General features: G+C 33.9%; 1 protein-coding gene across 1 annotated transcript; it reads right to left on the bottom strand.

Annotated features, from left to right (window-relative positions):
* Window positions 1–27: 27 nt before the first annotated feature.
* On the bottom strand, window positions 28–12,612 carry copg2 (COPI coat complex subunit gamma 2). The gene is given in 23 exon segments (NM_130994.1): window positions 28–410; window positions 1,970–2,068; window positions 2,181–2,319; window positions 2,403–2,500; window positions 3,949–4,260; window positions 4,354–4,422; window positions 4,682–4,807; window positions 5,129–5,232; window positions 5,737–5,812; window positions 6,032–6,275; window positions 6,552–6,647; window positions 6,894–7,082; window positions 7,764–7,831; window positions 7,941–8,074; window positions 9,203–9,360; window positions 9,439–9,525; window positions 9,971–10,063; window positions 10,198–10,273; window positions 10,443–10,522; window positions 11,301–11,372; window positions 11,462–11,542; window positions 11,629–11,681; window positions 12,541–12,612. Coding segments are annotated over 23 exon segments (2,622 nt in total). The 5' UTR covers window positions 12,578–12,612; the 3' UTR covers window positions 28–279.
* Between the last annotated feature and the right edge of the window lie 941 nt (window positions 12,613–13,553).

Here is a 13,553-nt window from a genome sequence, read left to right as displayed (position 1 = left end):
GTGTAGGGGGAAAAATAATACTCCAAGTTTGGTACTCTTTGGGGCTGTTTTTATTATTGATAAATGAAAAGTACTGCCATCAAATGCCAAAGAGGGAATTATCATAAGATCTCTTGAATTAAAGTGGCACAACATAATTTAGAAACATCTCCGAAAGAGATTTAATGCAGAAACAGGATGTCTCAGAGGATGGTGATGAGAAATATTATAGAGCTTCTATGTAGATACATATATAAAAGGACAATGACTGAGACTGATTGGCATCATAACATCGCTTGTTTAGCCCACAGATGCTAGGATGACGTCCACCACGTTGTCATCTGTGCTCCTGACAGTCACCTGTATAGTGACGCCATCAGCCAGAGCCAAACGAGCCCTCACCAACACATCATGACCTCCTCGAAACACACCTGCAGAAAAGAAAACAATCTCATCAGGCAGGTTAAAAATGGGGAAGAAAATGGGTTGTTGATGTGGCATTGCATTTTCTTGATGAAAATGAATTTCATTAATACTGTCAACGTTTAAAATGCAGTAAATAGTGAAATATTCCTTCTCAAAGAAACCAAAATCCTATGGTACGATTGCCTTAAGCATAGTTCAATAAACCACAGCTCGTATAAATTAAAAGAATATTGTAAAATCATTAATAACTACCTTAGACCTAATATTACAAGGGGTTATTTTTAGTAAACTCGCCATTTGTCATTTTTTTTCCATCCATATATTTTTAAAACATGTGAAATTGATAGATTTTGTCACTGAAAACCATGTCCTGTTGGTGTGACACTATCAAAATATTAATTAGTTGAAGGATCCCATTCAAGATCATGTGACTCAAGCTTGTGTGAACCCCGTGACATGAATCTGCAGTCGCAGTATTTGTTTTTACATATTTAATATATTTTTGGAATCACTATAAAATTGGTGAGTTTTGTTTTCCTTTGGTGTGACAACCCCTTTTTATTAAAAATGTTCAAATCACCGAGGAAATAATATAAAATAAATAGCACTAGACGAATGATGGTTGTTGCTAGATCGGAAATGGTTGTGGTCGGAAGTTAACGAGAATTGTATTATTTATTAGATTTTCCATTTATTGTATTTATTTAACATCTAACCCCAACCCAACTGGCAGAGCACTGTAAAAACAGTAGTTGTACCAAGTATTATTTATGTCATCTATTAAATTACCCAATAAATTGTATTTTTTAACGCCTACCCCAACCCTAAACCCAACAGTAACAGTACTGTAAAAACATTAATTATTGTTATACAATGTCATTAAGAAATGCTGCTATATTAATGTGCATACCGCACTTCTGGCTGGCCGCACATCCTATTTAGATCTTATTATGAATGATCTAGCTATTTGTACAATATAAATTTTTGCTGTCCCACAATAGGACATTTTTAGGGTACTTTTAACCGCAAACGAGTGATGATCTCCCGGTAATTTCGCGTCTCCCTCCCGGTCCTCAAATAGGCATCGTCGCGCACCCTTCTCACCCTTCCCCACCGCATCTATCCTCACACACGTCGCGCGTGCGCACCTTGTCAATCACCACCAAACCACCACCTCTCCTGACAGCTGAGCGGGCCGCTGCAAAAAAAACCATGACACTCTGACCAATGTGAGGAGAGTTTACTCGCTTGTGACTTGTTTTAGCTCTTTTGGTTCGATTAGAAACTTTGCAATGTGAAAGCGAACCGCTCCAAGAGCAAAGAGCAACAATGTAACAATTGTAATCTCTGTTTTGGAACAACTGAATTGATTCACAGGTGTGAAAGCACCCTTAGTGACCCCTTATATTTTCTCAAAATAAGACTTTAAAGTACATAAATATAACAATTGTTTCTTCAAAAATACTGTTACGTTAAACAAAAAGAAAAGATACTACCTATTTTCAACTACCTAAATATCAAATGCGCATTTCTAAAAAAATTGAGTGATGAAATAAGTGCATACCTGCTAGGAAGAGAACATGCGAGTTCTTGTTTTCCGGAACTTTGTCTGAACGCTCACAAGGCTGCATGCCCAAGAAGCTGACGATGTTATTTACTGCCTCTGTGAGGACAAACACAATCAAGAGGGCATTATTTCACAATCTACATCCCCTGCCCCATATAGTCAAATGTAACAATTGAGAGGACATCAATATGATTCCAATTCCACTTGCCATCTAGAGTTCTGACTGTGGCCAGAGCAAACGTCTCTTCCTTCTCACACTCGTCTCCGACCTCGTCCCATGCTGCAGCGAAGTTCGGTTTGAGCACTTTCTGTATGTGGTCGGCGACCGTCACCTCTAAATCTTCCAGCTTAAGGAAACAGATGACATTGAGCAAAGGAATGGCTACTGATAGTGTTGACATTTGTTATAATTAACTGACTTTTTACATACCACATATTCATCATCGTAACCGTCATCATCAGGCTCTCCTGTGTTAGGATCACAATCCCGCACCAGATATTTCATTGTACAGCTGAATGTGCAAGAGACTAAAATGAAAGCAAACAACAAAAATGGAAAAATTCATTAAGAGAAATTAGACTTTTAAACCAGGACAGCAAATCGGACATTGCATCGGACATTGTTTTGCTGCGATATTTGTTGCAATATGAATATAAGTATCCACCAGATGACTTAAATGGTACTATTTGGAAAGATTTCATTAATTAAGATAAACTGGGATGATCAAGTCATTTATAATGCAGTGAATCGGCACAAAATATAATAAATAAGACCTCGTCGCTGATATCGTACTTTGCAAAAATTATAATAAACATACATATATTAAATACTGATTGTAATAAACTAATCCTTAACTAAAACATTATTAATATACTATATAAAAATGCTAATCCAGCAGATGGCGCTTGAGGAACAGCAGGAATAACTGTGTTTTCCTGGTGACTGCAGTAAACAAAGCAGCGTGATGACAAATCTAGCAGGATTGTCGATTTTCGAAAAACTACAACATCTCAATATTCAAAGATTAAATTAAGGTAAATTTTTGCATACCAATACAAAATAGATATTTTTTATTTATTAATTTTTTTAAATAGAAAAAAAAAAAGACTAAAAATACCAACCAAAAAAAAAAAAAAAAGTACATTTTGTAGATTTAAATTTTGAAAATAAATTAGGAGTAACAAGAAAGAAACAAGTGACTGCCAATTGACAAGCAGGAAAGGAACAAAATAGTGCTTGAATAGGGCCTAACTATAATAGGTAAAACAATGTGATAAAAAAAAACATGATATGGCATACAGAAATTAGAGAGCGAACTTCAATTAACACTTTAAGACTCTTTTCATACACTTTAAAACATTGTATATTTACTAAACTGACAAAGAAACTAATCCTAAACTAATATTTAAAACATTAAATGAATATAAATGCTAATCCTGCAGGTGGCGCCTATAGAACTTTAGTGGTGTTGCATTGGTTACTGCAATAAACAAAGCAGTCAAATCTAGCCGGATATTATTGATATCATAAACTACACCGCATCCCAAATATTCACAGATTAAATCCAAACAAACTTTAGAATACAACTTTACATTTAAAAATCAAAATACAAAATTAAATATCAAGTAAAATAGCATTTAACACTCCTTAATATCTTAAGGGCCTTCAATTTCTTTAAATGATCAACTTTTAATACTGTAAGACCTTACGGACACCCTGTTAAAATTAAAATAAAAGTTAATGAATGTAAACAAAATTCAAGGTGACCAAGTGTCTGATATTTTATGATGTAAACAAAAAAAAAAAAAAGGTCAGGAATAGACATTTTAAAATTGCATAATATTCCAGAATATTACCCTGTAGAACACGGAGTCTTGTACAAGATAAAAATAATAACAGAAAAGTAGTTCAATGCAATGCTAAAGCGCATGCCTGTGCGAACATGGATTAGCATTGCAATCTGCTCATGTCTGACCTGCGGTGGGGTCATCCTCCGGTAACCGGACGAGGCTGTAGCAGGAGCCGGGCTGGCTGTAGGGAAGATTGGCTGCAGGTACGTAATGGAGCACTTCGTATGACTCCGATGGTTCCATCTGGACCAGAACCTTCTGCAGCAGCTGGTCGTTCAGCGTGTTGGTGCAGTCGAACTGAAAGATCATGTGATTCGCGAAAGTATGTTTGATGCAGCGCACCACATACTCCGTCTCTGCTTCTGTTAACTGCACCGGCTCGGAAGACTTGAACAGGGGACCCAGGCCCTGGAATTCTGGGATGGCTGAAAGTTGCTCTAAGAGATCAGAAGCACCAGTTGAAATGTTGCACGGTCCATTTCAGATGGTGCCACATGCATCGTGGTTAAATAGCTAGCTAATCGTCTTACCTTGGTAAATGTCTTGGCGTGAAGGCGCAAGCTTTTCGGGTAGTTTGCTTGTTGCCACAGGAGCAATTTCTGAAGAGAAAAAAAATTGAGCACGTTTGTGATTGACCTCAAGCAAGGGTAAAAACAAAGGGAGATTAGCATTCAAATCAGAAGCCAAACAATGTTGGAGCATAAACAAAAAAAAAAAAAAAAAAAAAAAAAAAAGTGTTTTTGAGTTTACACAATTTTGAAAGCATTCTTTAATGGATTATGTCATTAGCCTCTGGTTCAAAAACAGTGTGGATATCTACTATAACTAGCCTGGGTGAAGCTCAGGTCGTGTTCACACCTGTTTTGTGTTCAGTAATGGGCGCAGTAGCCAAGGGAACTGTCTTCATGTCAAATGGCTTCTCGGAGGGCTCCAGAGTGTACTGGTGGAGGGATTTCTCCAGTCCGAGAACTGATACAGACAGACCTGCCAATCAAACAATCATTTAACGGTAAGATTATTTAATCGCATGTCAGCTTCAAGGCAAAAACTATTCAGAATAAAACAAATATATTAAAAACCATTCAAACAAACACAATTTATTTACAGACTCTTTACATTACTGTGTGATTTTAAAACAAATACTACATTTTTTTACCTTATTGTTCAACCATGACGTCTTTGAGTTCAAATAATACATGTGTAACTCTCACATAAGCTAAAGCAGATCAAATATAACATCATATACACCACTGCAACTGGAAATTTGCTTTTCAATGAAAAATGAATTCAAGCACAAGCACTCACCATTGAAGATGTAAGCAGCATTCAGGGCCTTCTGCTTCTGCTGAAGGACGTTCATGTAGAATGTGGCTCTATCTCTCACTTCATCATCACTGTCCATCATACACCTGTCAAACACAGCATTATTATTATTTATATCATTATGACAATATTTGTACACGTTTATTATTATAATTTCTGGTATTATTATTATTATATTGCACATCATCTCTGACAATATTTCATATTTCTTTGGATTTATAGTAATAATAATATAGTATTAAAATATAACAGGCAATATTATTTATATTTTGGTAGATTTATTGTTATTACCCTTATTACAATTTCCAATTGTGACTTATTTCAGGATATTTATATGTGACAATGCTAATATGAAATACATTTATTTATTTTTAGTGCAATGAACTAAATTTAGACGTCTTTAGTTCCATTATTTGACTATTTTTAATCATTAAATAAATATGCAAAGCATGAAATAAACAACTATTGAAATCCTACTTTATTTTAGCTTCGCATTGTTTAAGCCAATCATAAAGAATTATCTTCTGCACTAATTCCTTACTTAAACATACAAATTAGTACAAACAGACCAATATAATGATATGTCCTACCTCTGCATCAGGACCAAGACGCTTGGCAGCAGGTCATCGTTTTGAGCCCCAAACTTGGCCAAGGCGCTAACAGCAGCTTTGAAAAGAAAAACGTGAGAGGAGAGTCAGAGCAAAAGAATGCCTAAATGTTGCTCAGTTGCTGGAAGCAGACTAAATATAGATTATCAGGCTTGTTAAAAATCTAATCCATTATTGAGACACGTGTACAGCCCTCAAAAAAAAAAAATATGACTGTATTGTAATAAAAATCTTAAGCTCATTACAAAGAGGTAAAAGCTCATGTGAGACCACTGACCGGCCCGAACCGCTTCGCTCTCCAGCACCACACGGTTGAAGATGAAGCGGATGTATTTGGAGGGTGTAGGGGTACGAGGACCCTCTTTCCCCAGCAAGTGGAGAATTTTAGTGGCCAGGACGGTGTGCTCGCAGTCCTCGATGAACTCGCACAGGTGGGCCAGACCGGTTTCTTTACTCTCCGGGTTTTCCTCGATGATGCTGATGATGCAGTCTACAATGGCCCTCTTGTACTCGAAGCCACCCTGCATATGCAAACACAAATCAATCTATGAAATGACTAATATTTATTTATCAACAACTTTTTGACCAGGTCAATATAGATGAATACAGCTGAAGTCTGAATTATTAGCCCCCCTTGTATATTTGTCTTACATCGTTTTACAGCAATGTCAGTTTAAATTCCAAGTCAACGCAGCACTGGTCATGAGTAAAGCAGGCATTAAAGGGTATCAGTGTAAATCTGATCGTGTGATTCGGCAAAAGAAACCACAGGAACAAACGTCCTTAAATGAACTTACATCGTCTCGCAGCATGTTTGAGAGAAAGTTCATCATTACGCTGTGCTTTCTCGGATACTTCTGGCACAGAGCACTGATGGCCTGGACCACAACCACCTAGAAAACAAACACACCATGAAATAAGTGAATTTTTCTGTAGTTTGTCCAATATACAGGGTAAAATCACACAGATATAATTTAGTTTATAGATGATAGCGTCCATCAAAATTCAAATCAGTCCGTTTATAACCTACTCACAGTATTTAAATTCACTCTGTCTTCATTTTTTTGACTATTAGTGGACTCATTTAGGGATTGTGCATTAAGGTTACTGTGCAATTTCAAATTTAGTGATGAGATCACCTTGAACTCATCTGAGATCTCGGAGACGAAGGAGGAGATCTGCTTCATGAGGCGGTCTACACTGCTCTCGCTGCCGGTCTTCAGCAGGGTGGTGATGGCCAGGGTGGCGATGCTGCGGTTGGAGTCAGTGATCAGATTCTCCAGGTCCAGGTTGCATGCGGTCACTGCTGACGGGTGCTTCATCGCCACCTATGTCAACAACAGGTAATCATTTACCATTTTTACATTTATTAAAGGGTTATTACCATTTAATAACACTTGATATATTAAATTAAAAAAATAGTTAAAACTCTTGATTTAAAAATATATAAAACACCACATATGTAAAAAAATTACAATGTTTACGATGTATTTTAACTTTGTACTACATTTGAGGCTTTTTATAATTATATTAAAAATATAAATTACATTTCAAGAGGGACGGGGGTTTATTATGGGAAAATCAAAACCATAATACGTCTAAAAACAACATTAAAATATGGCTTTTGTTTTTTTTTATACCCACAAATTTAAAACCTCCTGGAATGACAATGTTCTTTAAAATGCCAACACAGATGGCATTACATTTGATGCAACTGAATTAAAAAAAAAGTATGTTTTAAAAACCAAAGAGTGTCTTCTCATCTTAAAAAAAGACCTACATGTCTCAAAATGTCAGAGAGTCTATTCATACACTATTTAATTATTAAAGACCCATATTAATTAAAATCTGTATTTTGATCATATATGTTTTTGCACTATTTGAAAGCTACTAGGTTTGACTTTCAACATTAACAAAAAAAAGAGTGTGCTCTGGTGTCTCCATGTGGAACTATGCAACACTTCAGATAGCTACAAATTACATTTCATTCAAAAACACAAATAACTGACCTTATTAAGAGTCCGCACTGCTGCATATCGGAGTGCTGCTTTGGGAGAGCTGCAGAACAGCTGGAGAACTGTCGGAACGATCAACATCAAATTTCTTAATTCCAACATCATGTAAAATTTGTCCTCTGTGTTAGCTAGAAATCAAAAAACAAGGGAGAAATAATAAGCGGGACTAACCAGATACAGCAGGAGCCAGCTCACGGGCAGTACAGTTGGGCATGTGGACGATGGCAGAGGCTGCTTCATAAACAACCATCTCATGTTTATTCCTCAGGCAGCTCTCAATGAAGTCAAACAGTGGGCTGTCATGCCTGTTAAAGCAACATATTTATATATCAGTATCAGGATTTATTACAAGCAGCTGCATGAAAGTAATAACATTAAAAGGGATATCATGTTCATGAATGAGTTTGCATTTACAGGATTCTCAGTCTAAAGAAAATGTCAAATTCCCTGATTTTCACTGACTTAAAAAGCTGAATTTCCATGACTTATCCATCCACCTTATTTTTTTTTTAAGAGCGACATGGCCATTGTAAAATAAAATGTCTCAAAAGACTTCCTGTTATTCACTTCCATTTATTTTTAGCTAAACTTCTTCTGCTTGTTTTAATGTTTAATATATTTTATTGCCAGTTGACAAACGTGAAAGGAATAAAATGGCACGGAAAAAATAGACAAGCCATATCATTAGGCAAAACGTGAAAAATAAAGACATTTTAATAAACGGAAAGTAACATTTTAAATGGCAAAAAATAAATAATTTTTTAAAATAATAACAATAATAATTTTTAAATATATTTTAAAAAGATCTTATGACATTCAACGACTTGGACAAAATAAATATTAATTATTACTTTTTAGTATTATATTACATTTTAGTATTACATTACTAAAATGGTCTACTTCTCAAATTCCTACTATTTCCATGTGGATTTCTCAGTTGTCAGTCTTTCTTCCTTTGGAAAAATTAACTTAAGACCTCAACCACAAACAGGACAAATTCAAGAGACTTTGGGAACCTCTCCGATCCTTTCTACATAAAACTCTGAAATTTTTATTTTAAAAGAGTTTAAGCTTCTTCTGTTTTGTTTTCATTATGTTTAATTGTTTAATTATTATTTTTCTTTTTTAAAATTTACATTTGTAAATGTTTATTTAATTTGCAGCGCATGGGAATTGTTTGTTAGTTTGTCTTTGTTGTTTGTACTATTTGAAAATCTTTAATAAAAAAAATATTTTAAAAAATTCAATATGAAAAAAGCAGCCATAGAAATCAATAGTAGGAACAAAAAAAATACCATACAAGTCAAGTTTTCAGTATATCGTCTTTTACATTCAACAGAAGAAACTGAAACAAATTTGGAATGAGTAAACCATGGATTGCATAAATTAATTTTTAGGTAAACTCTTTAAATGAACATTAAATACAAACATACCCTCCCTCCGTCTCCTCCAGCAGTTTACTGGCAATGCGAATCATCATGCAGTATGCAAACGGAGACTTCAGACCAGATTTGGTGAATTTATTAAGCATCTTGGTCACAGCGAGACGATCATTCTTCCTCAGGTGGTACAAAAGACCCAGAGCATGATACTGTGAAGAAACAGATCCCACTATATTAGAAACAGACACACCGTTAAATCATAACACAAATGCAAACAACTTGCTAACCTGCACCATAATGTTATCACTCGATGCCGCCTCCTGCGCTTCATTGACCCAGCGTTTTACAACATCAAAGCTCATCTTCACCATATGCTAAAGAAAAAAATACAGAGCTATATTATTTATTTATTTATTTATATATATATATATATATATATATATATATATATATATATATATATATATATATATATATATATATATATATATATATATATCATTCAGAACTAACCAATCATTTGTGTTTTTTTATGATTTAAACTTTTTATTGGTTTTCTTAATTGCAAAATATGCAGATGATATCAAATACAGAGCATTAACATAAAAGCTGAACGATACAAAACAAATATTGTCTTATAAATTGCGTAAATAAACCAAACCAAAACACATACAAAAAAAAAAAAAAAAAAAGAGGATGGTTGTCAATATCATAGTCATACTTTTTATTTCATCTCATTAATATGTTTGCTAGCTCCTTTGGTTTACTTTTCTGACAACGTAATAAGGATGTTGATAATACATTAGATTGTGATCTTACTAGTGATGAAACCAAAGCAGAGCTGGAGACGCTGGGCACTTTGTCCACAATGGCCTGTTTCATGTATCGTTCAATAGCCTGCAACATTGTGGTCTGACGGAACGGTTGGAAGAAGAACAGTTAATCCATAAACAGAAAAGATCATTTATATGAGTTCCTTTAGTTTTAATGTACTTTATGTCTCCCTGAGAGCCAATTAAATGAGTTTTCAAGCAGCTGAGACTCACATCAGTGATCCTGCAGAGAGCTCTGATTGCTGGTCCTCTATAAACGTCCTCTTTGCCAGTCATGTCCTTTGTCAAGCTGAGACGCAAACAAAACATTCATCAGCGCTTTTCTTAAAGGTAATATATGTGGCGTGTCCAATGATTTCCGTTCTTCATTTAATAATGTATTTTTAAGCTACATGCATTATAAAAAGTATATTGCAAATAATATTAAAAATGCTGCCATGGCAACCGGAGCTTCTCACCTGCTTGTAACAATGATCACATCCTCTGAGATGTTGGCCATCTCCTTTATGGTCAGGTAGCACATTCTTCTCAGGGTTTGCTAAGAATGCAATGCAAGAAATTATGACTTGGAAATTAACAAGAAATGATGACTTAAGTAACAAAACTAAAAAATGAAAATGAAATAATAAAAAACTATTTAATATTGTGGCTGGAAACGAACATTATTTGCATTTAAATATCTGCAATAAACTGAACAACAAATAATTGAATTATTTAATTAATAAAATTATTTATATAAATATTTAAAAACTACTCATTTTTTATTAATTTAATTTTAATTGTAGTTTTGTTTTTCCCCAGATAAAAACATAGTAATTACAGTCCTTAGACAAAGTTATTTTAGGTTAACTTCTTTGATAACGATTGTTATTTTTGTCAGTTTTATGCTTTTATTTTGTAATATTTTATTTAGATTATATTCAATTTCAATGTTCTTCATAGCTTTAGTTTATGAAAACAACCCTGGTCGGTGTACATAAATACACACACATACACAATTTTTATTGATCAAACTGTGCTAGCATGTTTGATTAATGACCAATTCGAAAACCAACAGCCTCAATAATGCGAGTGATTTTTGAACTACATTTAATATAGTTAAATATTAATGTAGCTTAATACATTCATTGCATTAGTTCAGGGTTAAAATTAGTGTATATAATTCAATGTTAAAAATAATTACATTAAATGATATCCATTTATTTATTTTTTAATAATTAATAATAATAAAAATAAATAAATAAAAGGTTCGATTTAACATCACTTAACAAAAAAAAAAAAAAAAAAAAAAAACTAAATGAACGTCAATTTCTTACATCATTAGACTGGAACAGCCTTGTCATGGCAAAGAAAGCTTCAGTGGCTTCTGTGGTTCCAAAATGCTCACCCTGAAAAATAAAACAGCTTAGTAATGCATCAGTCCACATAGAAGGATATAGAAATTGTAATAATCAATTCAAAATATGTGCCCAGATACCTGGTTGAGCAGGTAAATGATCTTGGTCAGGATATGCAGACATCTTCTTGGATTTATAGGCGTCTCATTAAAGATCCGAGCCTTTGAAACAACCATATAAAGCGTTTTAAAATACAACACTAAAGAGACATTCATGTCATTTTAATATCCAGCGGTATTAAACTCACCTCCTGTAGTACAGCGCTCTTCTCCAAATGCTGAAAGGGGTTTGAGCCACTTCCTAAACACATCACAATACAGATGTTAATCAGCTAAAGGTTAGTGCATTCATTCAGCTACTATAAATATTATTTAAACATATATATATATATATATATATATATATATATATATATATATATATATATATATATATATTTAAACTTGGATTACATAATAAATCAATCATAAATCATAAGATAAGACGTAATTTCTTTGTGGAAAAACAGTAAATAAAAGCATGGAATATAATATATAATCTATTGTGTTCAGGAATAAACATCAACATTAGTCACTTATCTAAAATTTTAACCCTAAATGTAAGGTAAAATACTAGCAGACTTGAATCTGAGCTATGAATATTACTAATCTGATCAAGTGCCTTGATCAAACAGTTAAAGTTTGTTGTGACAGGACAGAATAGCTTCTATACATGGCATGTTTTCATCCATTTATCCAATTTTATTAGTAATTTCTCTATAAGATAAAAAAAATGGAGAGCTCGTGATGAATAACCACTAAACATGTGTACAACCTTTTCCACTGACACAAAAATAAAATGATGAATACAAACGAAAACAGCAATTGCTAATCCATTAGCTTCTTTCGTGTAAATGAAATAGTCAAATTACATGACATTGCAAAGGCACAGAGCAACCACTGGCTAATCAGCCATCAAATTCAGATTTGAATATATATCTGAAGCATGCACATAAATCTTCAGTGTTATAGTTTAGTTAACGTTACAGATGTTGTGATGTGGCCTGCAGAAGCTCTTCCTTAGCAAAGCAGCCGATTTCCCTTTCGGCCACTGCAATACGCAGTTATTCATAGTAAGCTTCCTGTATAATGTGGCAGGATGTATTTAATAAAGATCTTACCAGACTCCTCGTCCTTCTTGTCGAATTTCTTGATCATTTTGCGGAATGTTTGAGAGCAGTAAGCGAAATGATCAGACAGTCATTCACGCTCTTTTCCTCCACGTCAACTAGTGTGACGTACGTTGTGAGCTGGCGGAGGTGAAGATGGCGCTCCACGCTTCAAATTAAAAGTCTGCGTAAAAGTCTCGATTGCTATAAAAATGTTGTTTCTTTTTGTACTTTAGAAATAGAACACACAATTAAAACACATTTTAATATATATATATATATATATATATATATATATATATATATATATATATATATATATATATATATATATATATATATATATATATATATATTTATATCTTAAACTTGCTAGTTTATTTGAAGTAATTTACCAAAATGTTGTGGTTGATGTGGTGCAGTGACAAAAAAAAACCACAAAGCTAAATGTATCTGTCTATTTTAAGACATTGGAAGGCTGGAAGGGCATCTACTGCTAAAGCATATGCTGAATAAATTGGCGGTTCATTCCGCTGTGGCAGGAAACGCTGTCAAACTCAGTTCTTGGAGGGGCGCAGCCCTACATATTTCAGTTCCAACCCTGCTTCAACACACTAACCTGGAGGTTTAAAACAAGCCTGAAGGGCTCAATTAGTGTGATCATATACATACAATATATACAGTATATATATATATATATATATATATATATATATATATATATATATATACAATATAATACTATATTATTTTGAGAAGGCATTTTCCACGCATGGAAACGTTTTGGGAAAACAGAAAAGGTCAAAGTTTTGGAAAAGTCCGGGAAATTTGTTTAACAAATTTCTATATACTTAAATTAGGGCTGTGTGATATTGGAATAATCTGACATTACCATATTTTGTATTTCTGTGATACATATTGCGTATGAATATTATTTCACCATGATGATTTAACAGGTTTATTTGGATTGATTGGGGGGGGGGGGGGGGGATTCTGTAGAGGAGTGAATTTCGAATAATATATAA

Source organism: Danio rerio, chromosome 4, assembly GCF_049306965.1.
Source record: "Danio rerio strain Tuebingen ecotype United States chromosome 4, GRCz12tu, whole genome shotgun sequence".
Classification (NCBI taxonomy): Eukaryota; Metazoa; Chordata; class Actinopteri; order Cypriniformes; family Danionidae; genus Danio; species Danio rerio.
The sequence above is the reverse complement of the archived record's forward strand: the minus strand, read 5'-3'. Positions and strand labels throughout refer to the sequence as shown.